The following is a 16600-nucleotide window of genomic DNA, read 5'->3' as shown; positions in this document are numbered from 1 at the left end:
GTAGTATTTATGTATTTGCTTGCATGCTACTCAAAGATTCGTTGCACTTTTTGCAAATTCACTTAAAATTGGCGCACCTGAAAGTATGCTACGGTTTTCTCTACAATGTGACGTTGAGCGACGCTTCAAATGTTGCGCATACGTCATGTGGGCGGTGAGTGAAAAGCAGAAAAATGTGGGAAGAATGCAGACAATATGCACGCCATTTGCAGTTGCTATGTAAAAAGAAAAATAACAAATAAAACATACACATGCAAATTTGTTTTTTTTTGTTTCGGGCTTTTATTTTTTTTAGTTTTATTTTTTCATATTTTTTACATATTTCAGATGCGATTGTGTTTCATTTGTGCTGTTGTTTAGTGTTACCGTGTCTCCTCAACTTGATATAATTTTGATGAACTACTGTTACAATACTGAATTTAGTATGCTTCGAAAGAATAGGCCACAAATGGTAACGATGCAGAGAAAACTTTTTCAATTTTGCAAACATTTCGAATCGATATTGCCGCGAAATTAATTGAAATTCTTATTGGAATGGTTTGAGGACAGCGAGCTGTTGGTTTTGTTTGTTTTAGTATCGAATTTGTGATCGATATTGTGTGAATCGGAACACATGTCGTATATAGCAGCATTAAGCCCGAAACATGTTATCATATGTTCACCGAATTGTGCGCAGAAGATGGATAATAGGCGTGTGTACGCCCTCTGGCATTGTGTTGTTTGTTCTCCTCGAGAAACAAATGCGGGCATTTAAGCGAACACCGGTAAGGCCATGGTAGCAGCGAGACTTTGAATATTGCTGTTGTGCTGTTGTGTATGGCACATAGAATTTTGAAGAAGTTTGGATATGCCTGACTCGCAAGCTCTTAACCAATGACAGAAGTGCGAGTATATTTCAAGAACTGTTTGATCCGAATATTTTGGAAATAGTAGATAGAATGTAAGGAGTGGGGAAACGACGTTGTGGCTTGCTGCTCCTTGACCCTCACGGTGATTAAGCAATTGCCTCGGGAAACAGAATTGGATTATAAACGAAGAACTCTACAAACAAATAACAGTAACAATTTGAAATCAACATCAATTAACAGAACTATCGAACAACTTAAAACAGGATCTTATTTGAGGTTTGATGTTTGTGGCTGTGTGGCTTTGCTTATGTGTATATGTGTATGTATATGTATTCTATGAGGCTTCCAGGAACCCACGCGCCACCACGAGCCACAGCAGCAACGATATTAAGTATCGGCTAATGATGTCAGTACGTATAAAGTTTGTTTGATTGAAAGATTTTTTTTGTTCCAGATTCAGCTTCTAGGGTGACTTGCGCCACTTCCTCGATTGCTCTGGATTATAGGTTTTGTATTTGTTTGGCCATTTTGTTGATGATTCCTGTTGGATTGATGGTGTGAGTGGCGGCATTCCTGCTGCAGTTGTAATGCTTGCGGCTTGTGCATTTTCTGTGTAAAATATATTGGGCTTGGTTTGATTTACATATCTGAGAGAGGGGGTGGGGGAAGAAATTGAATAGTTTAAAAACAAAAACAACAAAGCAAACTAGAATACCCAAGCACTACAGCAAATGGACGCGCACTACATAATACCATTGCGTTTTTTTTAACTACTACAAACTAAAGAGAAAATAGACAAGAGAATTGAATGTGTTCGCATTTTTGCATTTTGCTTTAAATTATTAAGTAGCTGTTGCTTTATTATTGTTATTGCTATTTATGTATGCTTTCTGTTTTTTCATTTGTTTGAGTTTTTTATTTTCGATATTTATATATCTGTATGTAGGTATATATTTGCTTGCGTTAAATAATTGTTTAGGCCTATGCTGCGCTTATTGTGATGATCATGTCGTTTTCTTCCACTTGTAGTTATTATCGTTATAATATGCATAAATATATGTATGTAGGTATAATTATACAAATTAAGTTTCATATACTCGTATAAGATTTATTTGCTTTTGCGCTTGTGCTGTATATTTAATTTCGTTTTTATGTTTAATTCATTTAGGTAGGTAGGTACTTAGTCTAAAAACATGTTCGCCCTTAGTTGAGCTGCATTTTATCAGTTGTTGTTGTTCTTGTTGTTTTAAAGAATTCGTTTAAAATATATCTTTTTTGTTTTCATTTTTGTTTTTTTTGCTATGATATATATTCTTCTTCTCTTTCATTTACTTTGACTAATTTTGTTTTACTCATTATTTGCCTTTGTTGTTCCATATACATGTATATATATGAATACATATGTGTATATATTTAATATATAAATATTTACTATTTTTAAATATATATAAACTTAAAAGATTTTACGATGGGACAATCTGCTCGACGCTTTGCATTTATTTTTCCGTCTACTGCACACAGTAAAAACTTAAGAATCTTTTATTCTTTTAAGTCATAAATTGAGTTACAAATAGTTTGTTTTTTTTTCAACTTTGTCAGCAAAATTTTCATTCATTATTAATATTATGCGTTCGTTAAATATATATATATATGTATTTAATATTGTTAAATCTAAACAATTTGTTTACGATTTTTTATTTTCTTTTTCAAAATATCACGTATATACTTAATTTATGCCTTGGATTTGTTTTTTTTTTGTTTGTTTTTTATATATGTTTTTTCTAAATTTTGTTTTCGTTAGCTGGAAGAGGCTGTTGTTCGGGTTCGTTGGCTTTTGTTTTGAAATGACTCCAAATAATAATAGATTTAAATATCGATTTGATAATCGAAAGTCGATAAATAATTATGAATTTTATTACTTTCTTTCATAAGCTGATGATTCATTCGATTCTCTTTAAGATTCGATTCATAATTTCAATAAAATTTTACGGTCTATAGCTCAATAAACATTGAGATGTAAAAGTACTTTTGAAATTTGTACCTTATGCCCAGCAAATATATTTATTTCCGGTCACTTATTGATGGAGAATGCTTGAGAATCAAGTTTTAAATAAGTTGCAAAACTAATTTTGAAGCGTGCTTGTTTTAATTCATTGATGTTTAAAAATTTCTTTCTGACATAGCTCAATATAAAAACTAAATCGTAGTATCTAAACTGAAAGAGATCGCCTTTTTGGTATTATAAATCCAAATCTGTGGACCGAAACTTCCCCATGACAACAGCCTCCACATATGCTTTAAGTTAGACTGCCTTTGAACCTAAAATGATTCATTAAAGTGTGTTACTATATACTTGTATGATGTTTGTGAGTATCTGTGTGTAGGTAAAGGAAATCCTTCATATCATCGCTCTATTTTTTGTTAGTTTTATATGTATATGTCGTAACTAAAATCTTTCGGCTTTTTCTTTTCTGGTGGTTTCTATGTTGCTGTTTCAAAAATGTTTCTTTTCTGTTGTAGTTGTTGGTTTGTTAATGATAGCATAAATAAATTATATTTATATATGTATGTATGCTTTGCTTGTATATACTACAAGTATATATAGGTATATATGCACGTTATATGTATGTCAGTAGTATGTGTATATTCTATATTCTCTTAACGAGAATGCATTTAGTTCTGTGGTTTGTGTTATAATTATCAATTATTGCTTTCATTTTCATTTCGTTTCAACAAAGTTTAGCATTTTTTCCACTAATTATTGTTACAATTCGACTTTAAAAATTTGTTTATTAAACTATGCAACAATTTGCTCAACAAGTTTTAATGAAAAATGTCGGTGACTTGACAACATGGAGGAGGCAACAACAGAGGCAGACTAGAGGGGATCGTGTCTTGTCGTATCGGTCGCGTCTTTGCTTTTTGCAGGTATTTTTGAAACCTTTGGGTTCGCAATTTGTTCTCAACTACATACATGGGCAAATAATTGTGTGGTTGTCTGTTCATAGTAAGGCATGTCATATTATTATTTTACATCTTTATAGATTTTTCTAGATATCTTAATTCAGCCAAATTATACACCAATTTCAATATTGTTATTGCATTGCCTCCTCCCATCTCGTCTGTCGCTGTCCCTACCTTATCTTAAAGTCGAGCCACAAATGTAAATAAATGTATGTAAACTTATCGATTTCTTTTTTTGTTTGTTTTTTGTTTGGGTTTGTTTGTTTTGATTAGTTCATGTTATCATATGGTTTAACAATATAAGTATAAAGTAGTCAACAGAATTTTGGTTAAAACAGATGTCTAACGAAAATGGAAAACAACAATTTTGGATATCATCATCTTCGTCGGTTCGTCGTTGTTGTTAAGTTTTTCATTTTAATTGTTATGTTGAATTTTGTTAATTCTTTTTTATATAATTTGCTATTTTGTTAAATTTACACTCATGAGTGTCTATGTATTGCTTTAGTTGTTCTTTCGTTTGTCTGTTTTGTTTTTGTATCTTTTATTTTTTTTGTGCCGGCAAGGCCGCTTTCTTTTTACCTTCTATAATGCATTTTAGTTTTTTATCATCTCTCTTAATAGTCTCTATAGATGTCTCTATATATATATATATATAGCTATTTGTATATATACGTTGCTTTTGCTAGCATATTTTGAATATATTTATTGTATAGTTGTTTAGTTCACGTTTTTCTTTCTTTGCTTCTTACATGCTAGTTTTTTTTGCTTTCCATTTTTAATTTAGTATTCGTTTTTAGACTAAAATTTCGTTCAGTTTTTCATTTTTTGCTTAAATTAGTTTCACACACACACATACTTAAGCATACATGTCGTGTGTGTGTAGGTGTGTTTGCATGCTTGATCGAGTATATATGTATATGTATGCACATATACACTATTAATACATATTTATATATATATGTGTGTGTGTGTGTGTGTCTATATATATGTACTATATAATTAGCTTTGCACGCATTATGCGTGGCTTGTTCTTTACGATTTTGCTTTTTTGTTTTGTATCGCTGTATGTTTGTTTTTTAACAGTTACAGTTACATTAATGTTTATGTGTGTGTATGTTTGTATGTATGTATATAAATTAGTTTACATATATAATTTATGTCTTTAATCTTGATCTCTTCGTGATGTCACTCTGTCTGCTTTGCTGCCCCTCTGACATTGCATGTATGGGTGTGTGTGTGTGTGCGCTTGTCTATACATGCACATATGTATGTATATATATGTATATGTATATATTATATTATAAGTATATTTGTTTGCCTCCTAATTATCTGCTCACGTATTGCTGAATTCATGATTTAAATAAATTAATTGTTTGTCTCTAATAAATTATATACGTTAATGAAATATTTTAGCCGTTTAAAGGCAAAAGAAGAAGGATTAAAATTACAGTTCTCAAAATTAAAACGATATTTACTTGCCATTTTGCAAAAGAAAATTAATCTAATTTTAAAGAAAATAAATGCTTTTGAAAGCTTTTCTATCATAGATAAATTTAAAAAATTAAAAACAATCCTGTAACATTTTTTCGTTCTTGTCTTTTACTTTTTTGTTTTGCTAATTGATTTTATTGACCAAACAATAGTAGTAATGAGAAATTTAATGAAATCATGAACATTATTCAAAATTTGCAGTTATTTCACGATTTGAATTTTTGCCCATTACTTGGGTGTTAAATTTTCTTTCTTTTCTTTAAATCTATTACATATTAAATGACTAACTGAAACAGTCTACAGACAGAGACATGAGAGCGTAGAGGGTTAATATTAATTTGCCATGCTACGTTCTATTCTTCGCTTATTTTCGGCCTTCAAGGCAGCTGCTAGCTAGGGCGCATTTAGTTGCAACACTTTGTCACACAGCTTGCGGCATTTGTAGTCTCTACAGCATCCCTTCCTCTCTTTCACCCGCTTATTCTTACCGCTTGGCACTACTACTACTACATAATTGCACATTAAAAATGTTGACTACAGAATGCTCAGCTGTTGTGCCTGTTGTTGGTGTTGCTGCTATTGTTGGCCTGCCGCCTGCAGCTCAGCAGGATGACATATTGTTGTATATGTACATACATGTTATTTGGGTACTTTTCTACTACTCTTCTTCTTCTTCTTCTTCTACTTCTTTATACATACCTACTACTATTTAGCACATCTTGCTCCTATTACTGTCGTCCTCCTCTCCTTTCCCCCATCATGCTCTGTCGACAAACATATATATTACATATATACGTATATATATAAATATACATGCATATATCATAAAACTATAGACAGCTTAATTTACAGTTGTTGGTTGAGAAGGTTTGTGTGTGTGTGTGTGTGTGTTTCGTAATTATGTGTGTTGGTGCAGCTTTTTGGCTGTTTTGTTGTTGCAAATTCATTGAATTTCATGTCTTTAATTAAATTTCATGTAGCAGCTGCTCTTATGCGGATTTCGTTTGTTTTGTATTGTTTTTATAAAATCTAGTTATGCGTTGTAGTAGTAGTATTTGTTGTTGTTGTTCTTGTTGCTGTTGCAGTAGTAACATCACTATTGTTGTAGTTGTTGTTTGTTGTGATAATAGTTGTTGCTGTTGTTTGTTGTTGTGGCTGTTGTTGTATCCTCAAAATTAACACGGATATATCCCTACAAAAAAGTTTTGAACACATTTTATATATATGTACAGAGAGAGTGAGAGAGAGAGGGGGGAAGAGAGTTACATTTTTTTTTAACTATTCAGGTGGGGTTGCTTTTGGGGGACAACAACAAAAGCGCTGAACTACTACGACTCTACTACTAGCATATAAAATATACAAATACGTCATATATATACAATATTTTACTACACTAGAGTACACACGCACACACACACACAAATAAGCGAAAACAAAAAGAGAAAATAATAAAAAATACAAAAGAACAAAAATCTTCGCAGCAGCTTTTTGACAAAGTTCATTTTTTTTGTTTTTTTTTTTGACTACAATTTGTTGCTTGTTGTTTGTTTTTGTTGCACAGCATTTTCCACTAAACCGAAATTATAAACAACTAGCGCGTATGTATGTTTATGTCTATGTATGTATGTGTATATTATAGGTGCTAGCACTTTCCTTCTTGCGTTAAAACTAAAATTGTTTAAGATTACAAATTATAAGTTAAAATTACAAAAAACTATAATTAAAATTAGTGCGGCGCGGCTGATCAGGCAGGCGGCTGATGATGATGTGCTTCTTGTTGCTGTTTTTTATTGTTGTTACGGCTGTCAGTTGTTGTTGTTGTAGTAGTTGTTACTGTGCATTGTCAGTAGTTGTTGGTTGTTGTGGTTTGTTTTTTTGGTTGGCAGCACGCACTCAACGAAAAATTTGCGACTACAAAAATTTGTTTACGTTTTGTTTTTGTGTCAAGCTTTTAACCTTTTTGTGTAGAAAAGAAAAAAGAACAAGAACGAAGAAAATAAAGCAAAACCGTGTGTACATCACATGTATATAGTAAGAATACGAATGTATGTATATAGCAACAAATATTACGACAAGAATAAAGTAGCAACAGCAACAACAGTCTGCCTCTGCTGCTGCTGCTGCTGCGGTTTTTCTTAATTTTTAATTACCTTGATAATTCTGAGGCCAAATGGTGGGTACATTCTGTGAAATTGCAAAAGGTGATTGCTTTTTTTGAAATGCATATTGTTATATTTAATTTATTCGGTTTGGATACTCACCATTGGCACACTATAGTACTGATAGAATGGCTGATATTGCATGGCTGAAGGTGGGTATATAGCTGGCACTCCAGCGGCTGTAAAGTCAGTAACTAAGTTTTGTTAATTTGTAGCCACAGAAGTAGGTAGATGTAGATTGGATGTAGTTGTTGTTGTTGTGTATGAAAAAAAATTATGAAATAAATAGAAAAGAAATAAATCTGTTTGGTTTTTTGTTCTTTATACAAATTAACAAGCAAACACATAAACAAAGGCAAGTTTAAATACTAAGAGAAACGAAAGTCTAGATATTTTATCTACCGATTTTATGATAAATAAGATAACGAAACTTCTAAGTGTTCTTTCACTAAACTCTACAATTCATTATCGATTTTGAGTTACTCCTTTACCGCTATATCAAATATTGATAATTTTTTTTATAGTTTTACAATCTGCAGAAGGTTAAATTCTTCTATTTAGTTGTTGAACTTCGAATTGCAACAAAATATTCTTTATATGTAGTGTTATCACTTTTTAAATTGTTGTGTTAGCTATGCAAGGCAATTCTGAATCTTATTTCGAATGGCGAAAAAACGATTTTCGTTTTGCAAATAGATAGTTTCGGGTAGGACTAAATTTATAAGTACTTATATTTTAAAAATCTTTCTATTATTGATTCTCGTATTCTTCGATAAAGATAATATTTGCGGTTACAAACTCTAGGCTTATATTTTTATCTTTAACTTTAGAAAAAGCAAAGATTATCAATTGAGGACACACCATTATTTGAAATAGAGATCTAGGGGCTTATCGGTTTAGATTGAATGGCAAGAAAAAACATAATAACATTATGAAAAACTACCATCATTGATCATCTCTCTTTCTTAGTATTTTTACCTTATTTTTTCGAAGAGAAACAAAACAAAACATTGGTCACTTTATTCGAGATCTACTCACCTGGCGGATAGACAGCAGCCGCAAACTGATCCATCGGTATATTGCTTATAGGTGCCGGTGGTGTGGTGGTATAATATACGGCGCCATTAGTGGCCACAATCGACTGTAGGGGATTAGGCTGAACAGAGAGATATGACGATGGTTATGAATTACTGAGCAAAGCTGGGAATTGCATTCATCGACTTACCTGTTTTTTTATGGCCGGCGCTATATTCAGCTTGCGGTCACGTAGCACCACGCATTCACCCTATGTATATAATTTGCATTGGTGCAGGGTTGGCAATAAGAAATAAAAAAGAAGAGCATAAATAGAGGCGCATAAGTAAGGCAAGTCTTAGCAAATTTCACACACAAGCCGAAAAAGAACGAAATTTCAATTCGAACGCAGCAGCATCAAAAAGTCTCAAAAAAGAAATTACATAAGTCAAAATTAATGCGCAACGTTTTGTCTTTTATATTTAACTTTTTTACTTTTGTTTATTGTTTTTTGATTTTTTTTTTTTGTTTTTTTTTAGCTTCTGGCACGGCTATGAAGAGAACACGTGCCAAGGCAAAATACCATTACCAAAAAATAAAACTAATTAGGTACACAGTTTTAAAAATGTCATGTACATGGGTTTAAGGTTGGCACAGACAAACTCAAATGGAACCGCCAACATCGAAATTACAACGTTGCCATTTTCTCTCAAACGGCGCTGCCTGTGACACAACAAACAACAAAATATATATTAACGTAACAACAAAACTTTATTATAATAATAAAAATAAACGAAAACGAGAACAAAAACTTTATTAAATTGCACAAAAGCGGTAAAAAATTATACAGATTTTAAAATTGGTTGGAATTAAGCCTTTCCTTGTTGTATATTAAGAGAATCCAGTTTTAAAAATTATAAAAACGCAACAATTGCAACATTAAAAAGATAACGAAAATTTGTTTACAAATAACGCCAGCACCAAGTTAAATAAATACCATTGTAATATAATTACAACCAATTATGATTAAGTTTATATTAATAAACGTGCGAACTGAACGGGGCACCCAACTTGCTGAGAAGGAGGTAAATAAATATGCACATATGTATGTACTTTCAGAAAATCAAACTACGCATTATTTATTGGTATAAGTACTTCCTATGCTAAGATTTTCTTTGAAAACACATTAAAGATGTTCCAAAACGTTTAATTGGGTGTTTCCCTAGCAATATTTAGGACCGGTTTTCCCAGAATAAACAGAGAATTACATTTTGATAAGTTGGCAGCGCTAAATTAAAGTAATGAAGTTTGCCGAACGGCTTAATGATCATGTAGAAATGCAAGCACCTTATATGCCTGTCTACTCGTGTCAGCTGATTGGAACAGCAATAATGGAACAGTGAATGAAACTCTGCTCAAAATAAGTAGAAATAATATAATAGAGATACATATCAATAGTTATAAATAAGTTTGGTAAGAACTGATTCTTCCAAAGTTTGCCCAAGTATTAGTTGATTATGAAGATCATCAAATCTAAAATAAATTGTGAACAATTTGACCAATCACAAATTTTGCCTAATGGGTATAGCTAATCAAAATTGATATCCTGCTGTATATATAAGCATCACAATGGAGAGTGATGTTGTTGTGACTTATTGCAATTATTGCAGAAGACTTGTCCAAGAGCTTGAGCTATTTAATCTACTCGATTCACAGCTACTTATGTATAACAAGAAGCTCTTCATTGCTAAGCGGTGCGAAACCATCTTCAAATGCCAATTAGTCGCTGATAGCCTCGAAACATGGGTTGTATGCACGAGTGTGTATATGAAAACCTACTCAACAGTCAGTCAGATAAGCACATGCCGACTGGGAGTCCTGGCCATTTACCTAAGCAAATGTTTGAACAAGGTGCAGAGCTCTGCCGGGACACAACTTTAAACTTTAATGGCGAGTATTTTTATTCTTTTTTCAACTTCATTCTTCATTCTTTGGCCGCTGTAGGGCAAACATTCTATTCATTTACCTACCACCCACGCACAATGAAGAGTTAGAAAGGAAAGAAAAAACACAACCAACCAACAAAAGACATAAGGACCGTAACACAAAAGACGCACAGTCGAGTAAGCAAACTAGAGAGCCGTATTCAGCCAACCGACTAGGTTACCGAGCAACCGGGCGACTGAAGAGCTGAGGAGCCGTAAGTCCAACTGACAGACAGACCTACAGAGCGACCAACTTGTGTCTTAGACGAATTTAATTAAGAACCCTTTTGCTTGCCTTCTTTTTAGCCGTTGTTTCAGCGCTTTTAACTGACAGTCAGTTGACGCAGAAAAGGGACCAAAGAACACACACACACTCACGCACGCTGGACTGCACGTTCCTGGTTGCCTTTTTAAAATACACACAGGCACAGACACACTCATACATTTATATTTAAGAGTCTTGTAAAAAGCGTGCCACAAAAAGAAGTTAGAATCGCTAAAGGCGCGCCCTCTCTTCGTAACTCAAAAAGCGCGTTAATCACTTTTAAATAAGCCAAAATAGAGTTCAAATTTTTACTTTGAAGTTGATACTGCTGTTGATACTGCATGATGATGCTTCTGATTGCTGAGAAGATGGAAAGAAACTCGGCAGAACTTTAATACCCTCATTCCCCGTAAACTTCGAGAGCACGTTCTTCTGCTCCTCCTTGCATGTAGTGTATGTATGAGTATGTTTGTTTTCGTGTGTGAATATGTGAGTGTGTTACTCTTAATGCGTATTAAGTCGGTAATTATATGTTGGATTAGTGCGCACTGTTGGAAGTACTATACGTATACACCCACAAGAGTTCTTCGCACGAAAAAATTCGGTTAGTACGCACTGTTATGGGGTACAAGTATGTATGCAAAAGGAAGAAAGTGGCTTAAAACAGAGAATGCGGTAATTAATGCGAACAAGCACTTAAAATTACACTTCAAAAAAACGGTACTTTCAGAATTGCAGTTGCAATTTAGATTATACCACATATTTCTGAATATTACGGTTCTGAATATAACTTATTTAAATGATTCGTATTCTTAAACTCTAATTTATCGGACCATATTTTACTGACTATTTTGCCTACTTTATTAACTTTTTTGGTTTTCATTTCAATGGATGAAATACATATCTCTTTCCTGAAAACTTATTTTTAAGAGGAGCACAGCTATGTGTGTATTTCATATTGTTAGTCCAAATTTGATTTTTTTCCTTTATGTTTCCTTTTTGTTACCCTTTTCATTAAAGTATTATAATGAAATGCTACGTAGCAATTTTCTGGGAATAACAACATAAAAAGAACCTACATGGCCCAAATGGGTTCCAAGCACATTGTGCGGTCGTGAGGAAAGGATGTAGGATGAAGAAGAATTTGTAATGATATAGGACACAAGGATTTGTTTGTTTGTATTTTCAAAAAATGCTAATATTACGGAACATAATCAAATGCTGGACAGTACCTAAAATAAATTGGTAATAAGGTTATATGGATTGGCCCCTCTGAGAGCCTGCATTTTTAAATGAATAAGCACCACTTATATACTCGTAGAATACATTTGAACAACAACCAATTTAAAGGCTTTTCAACCGTATTTTCTTCCTATTTTCTTTAGGAAATGAAAGAGATTCTTAAGTTTATTTTAGATTTCGGAACCGAACTAATTTTATAATTATACAGATCAGAAGTTGGATTAACAAAATCTTGTTTTGCATGGCTAATTTGTAGAAATAAATATTGCAGGCAACATAAAGGAAGATTCTATATTTAGAGTTGGAGCTTAATTATATTTCTCTGACTTAAGCTTTATCTTTTATTAAGCTAAGTACATGTTTGGTTTGGAGTAAGATGTAGAACAAAAATAATAGTCGGAATTGTGATAAAATAAAGACTAAATTTAATTACTGAAGGTGCGGCGTGTGTGTGTGTGTGTGTGTCTGCACCTGTGGATGTATTAATGTATCTGTGTGTAGTTGTGAGTGCCGAATTAAAACTTCGTTAAACGATGCTTCAAAGCCGGGCAACCGTATCACCCTTTGTGTGCTCTGTTGGTCTGAAAACTGCCTTCTCTGCTGCCTATGGGCTCTTTTGTGCCGCAGTTTTTTATTTGTATTTCACAAGTGGGCGCCTTGTCGTAGTTTTTGTAAGCTATGAAGCCCGGAGGCATTGTTGTTCCCATTGCTGCTGCCACTGCTGCTCTTTGGCTTTCACAAGGACACTTGCCGGCATGCATAACAAAATGCAACCGCCAGGAGTGGCAGTGGTCGTGGCAGCAAAAACAACAATGAAACAAAACACATTAATGACAACAAGTATATACATTTTTCACTTAATGTATGCACAACACAAAAAAGGGAGAGCATCAAAAAATCTCACACAATGCAATTGCTTAAGGTGAGCTGCGCAGTTGATGCCCCACAGAAATGGGCAAAAGTTGCATCATAGATCTGATCTGGGGACGGGTCCAACATGGATCCAGATTACTGTGGGTGGGCAGTAGTGGCAATAACAGCAGCAGTTATGCAATTATAATCAATTAGTATGACAAATAAAATATGGCTGACAAGTTCATTTTTAATAAGCGGCACCTCAGCCGCGTGCTACGTTGCAAAACAATAACAAAAAAATGATATTGAAATATATTTTATAAAACAGGCAGCAGTCAACTTTTACTTGTCACTTTTACTTTTATGGGAAACAGCAACAGAATAGACAAAGTTGGGTTCGACTTTTGACTTTATTTGGACAGCTTGTCTGTCTTGTGCATCATGAATTGAAGCTGAGCGTTCAATTACAATGCCCATCACAACAGCAACAGCAACAACAACTACAACTATTGACTAGCTGACAGCATGTGGGTCGAACTACTACCACAGCAACAGCAACAGCAGTAGCAGTAGCAGTAGAAGCAGCAGCAGCAGTAGCAACAGCAGCCCAAAGGTCGTTCATTCGCCTAACAAACTATGTACCTGGCTGACTGACTCTGACTGGATAGCTCTAGCTGCTGGCTACTTGCCATTTGCTGATTGCGCGCTCACAAATCCCTACGCTCGTCGTCGCTCATTGAACTTTTATGGCCATGCCAGCAACAATCACAACAAGTAATAAAGTGCTGATAATCGCAACTGTTCGACCATTAAATGCTCTGCAGTGTTCCTTTATTCACTAACGAATATAGCCCTCTTTTCTGCTTATTATTAGTCTGAAACACATCTATACCGTTTTAAGCTCTGTTTTCATCAATCTGCTTTCAGCAGCTGATTGATATACATAAATCGCATTCGGAATCATGCGTCTTAATGAGCAACCAGTGAGTAGAAACAGGTGCCTTTCAGATACAAAATCAGATTTGGAATTTTTGAAAATACGTGGCGATAAAAAAATTAAAGCAAAACTTTTGAATTATTTCGATTTTACTTTAATTCAATTAATCGGCCCAGTTCCTATTTGGGCTCATAGCAACAGTGAGATATCGAAGAACGTGGGGAATCAGTAGTAAATGTTGTATTTTTAAATTGTTGGTCAATCGTTTATTTCAGCAGATTATTAAACTTCCGCATGCACATTTTTAGAATGATTTCTTCATTTTATAACCGATAAGGACCGATAAGCAAGAATAGGCAAGAATAGGCAAGAATAGTATCCACCAGTAAACTTGTATCCTACAAAAATTAGTTCACAAAACGTATACCCATTTCACAGCTATTTATAGGGTACATCATATGGAAACTTACTTGATGTTATGCCGTTTGCCGCTTGGCTGCTCAATTTCAATTTTTATAGCTTAGGGTGGTGGTTCACAGCAATAGTTTTGCACAATGAAGAAGAACAAATTAAATGAACTCAAAATTAGGCCAAATCAAATCAAATGACAAGTCATTAGCTCCACACAACAAATGAATCAGAATCTAAATCAATATTTGTATGTAGTATCATATAGTTAAACGAACGAAACCAACACTAGCACTAGACTATGGACTGCAGCTCAGCTGTAAGCCAACTGATCACTAATTGAAAGTGTTTAATTTACGTAATTTAATGTTTACAGAACATTGTACAATATGTATTTGCATAACGTAAAATGGTGCAACGAACTCAACTCAACAAAATGTTTGCGCTTATGTTTTTTATTTGCTTGCTTGGCTTTGCTTGGGTTTTTTTGGTTTTTGGTTTTTTAATATATATTTTGTTTTTAACTTTTACATTTTTGTTTCGGTTACTTTCATCAACTCAACAACTTAGAACAGACGCAAAATGTACAAAACGCCAACCAACCGTACAACAAAAACTGTAAATGCAAATTGCGTTACGTCATCACGTAAGGCATATACCGTTCAATAACAGCAAACTCGGCAGCTGCACGGGCAGATTAATGTGAAGAGAAACGTAAGGACTTGCAAATTGTTGATTAAAGTGGTGTGTGCCTGTGTTTGGGTGTGTGTGTGTGTGTGTGTGTGTGTGTGTGTGTGTGTGTGGGATGTGTATATTTTTTTATTCTGTTTTCTTGTGGTGTGGTGGTGGTGTGTTGTGTTTGTTTATAACAAGAGTTAAAAGTTTAAATAACGTAGCGTAAAGTGTATAGTGTTGTTGAATTGCATATATAATATGAAGAAAAAGATAAACAACGTAAGGCAACGTAACGCAACGGAAATGTAAACTCAACAAACGTAATGAACGCAATATAAGAAGTTTGTATAAAACGGTACGGTACTTTTGCCTGCCACACGGCATCATACGCATTGCATTGCCTCTACTTTACTATTGATATACATATGTATGTAAGTAGTAGCAGTAGCATCAGATGATATAGTAGCTAGTAGTGCAATGGTAGTAGTGGTAGAGTAGTAGTAGTAGGAGCTGTGTTCGCAGACGCGGAAGTCGCGGACGCGGCGGCTCAGCACGCAGCTTTGTTCACAATGTGTGTGTTTCTGTCGGTTTTGGTCTGCCTGTGCGGCAACTTTCAGGTAATTCCCTAAAAAATCGAAGCACATTATAACAGTGGTTGTTGTGGTTTTCGAATAGCAGTAGTGGTAGTATGTTGTAGGGGTACTAGTAGAGTTGAGAGGTTATACCAGTTCTATTATTCTAACCTAAATATATATTCGTATTGTAAATAATTCAAGAAATCTACATGATTGGGAAACTGATTACTAATTGTGATAAGCAATTTTATAAAATAGCACAGTTGAAAGTGTTTGTCAGCTCTATTACCCTCAATATATCCGAATTGTAAATAATACAAGAAATCTACATGATTGGGAAACTTATCACAAAATTATCCTAATTGTGGCAAGCCATTTTTATAAAATAGCGCAGTTTCCTTAATTTTTTATGAAACTGCTTGCCAGCTGACATGAAGCTAAGTTTCATTTGGATTTTAAACATCTTGTCCATTAGATCCTTACCGTCTCTCTAAATATTTTCTTTTTCATTTAATTTAACAAATGTAATTTTCGAACTATTTGAATTTAAATTTGGTTAGTTTTGAAACGTGTTTTGGCGCTACCATATGTACTGTATAATTGTAATTGGGCAGCACTGGCAGATCACTCACAAGATAACGGATCAAAGTGTAGAGAAAGCTTGGTAAATGCGTAAATATATATACTTTTAATTAAATATTATTTGCCACTGACGAAATCGCGGGCATTTTAATTCAAACATTCGATTTTATTTGTTCGAACACTGAACCGACACAACTCTACTAGAAAGGTATAGAGAGGTATGGGAAGAGTAGAGTGTGATGTATGGTTATGTGTGCGTGTACTAGATGGTACAGTTGTCTTAGACGCGGCGACGTGTGCTTCAAATTGTACTTCCCAGATAGAAATAAAAATAATATAAAAGCGTCAAAGAAAAACAAAAATTATAACCAAGATTGACAGGCGGCGTACAGAAAAGAACATGGACAAATACTCACATCAGCTTGCAGTCTTTGCGCCTCTTGCTCTGTCTCGAATGTGACAAATCCGTAGCCCTTGCTGACGCCAGCGCGATCCACAATTATCTTGGTGGACTTGACTGTGCCATAGGCGCTGAAGACGCGCGTCAAATCGGCTTCGGTAGTATCGCCACTGGTAGCAGAAAGTTTAGATTAGCAT

The 16600-nt window shown here is 34.1% G+C and overlaps 1 protein-coding gene across 12 annotated transcripts in view; it reads right to left on the bottom strand.

Annotated features, from left to right (window-relative positions):
* Positions 1 to 258: 258 nt before the first annotated feature.
* LOC115628233 (protein boule) overlaps positions 259 to 16600 on the bottom strand; it is a 39854-nt gene continuing 23512 nt past the window's right edge. For 2 of the 12 annotated variants that reach the window (XM_030524235.1, XM_030524236.1), the window contains exons 3-8: positions 16420 to 16573; positions 8691 to 8750; positions 8504 to 8621; positions 7568 to 7659; positions 7457 to 7514; positions 259 to 1457 (exon numbers count right to left, since the gene is read on the bottom strand). In XM_030524235.1, the coding sequence (XP_030380095.1) occupies positions 1312 to 1457; positions 7457 to 7514; positions 7568 to 7659; positions 8504 to 8621; positions 8691 to 8750; positions 16420 to 16573 (628 nt within the window). In that variant the 3' untranslated portion in view covers positions 259 to 1311. Of the gene's footprint in view, positions 1496 to 5394; positions 6499 to 6833; positions 7263 to 7456; positions 7515 to 7567; positions 7660 to 8503; positions 8622 to 8690; positions 8751 to 16419; positions 16574 to 16600 lie in introns of those variants that run through there. The other 10 variants (XM_030524238.1, XM_030524239.1, XM_030524237.1 and 7 more) reach the window with 10 other exon arrangements.

This window comes from Scaptodrosophila lebanonensis, unplaced genomic scaffold (genome assembly GCF_003285725.1).
Source record: "Scaptodrosophila lebanonensis strain 11010-0011.00,11010-0021.00 unplaced genomic scaffold, SlebRS2 tig00000113-arrow-arrow-pilon, whole genome shotgun sequence".
NCBI classification, from domain to species: domain Eukaryota; kingdom Metazoa; phylum Arthropoda; class Insecta; order Diptera; family Drosophilidae; genus Scaptodrosophila; species Scaptodrosophila lebanonensis.
Note: the sequence above shows the minus strand (reverse complement) of the source record. Positions and strands in the feature narration are given on the sequence as shown.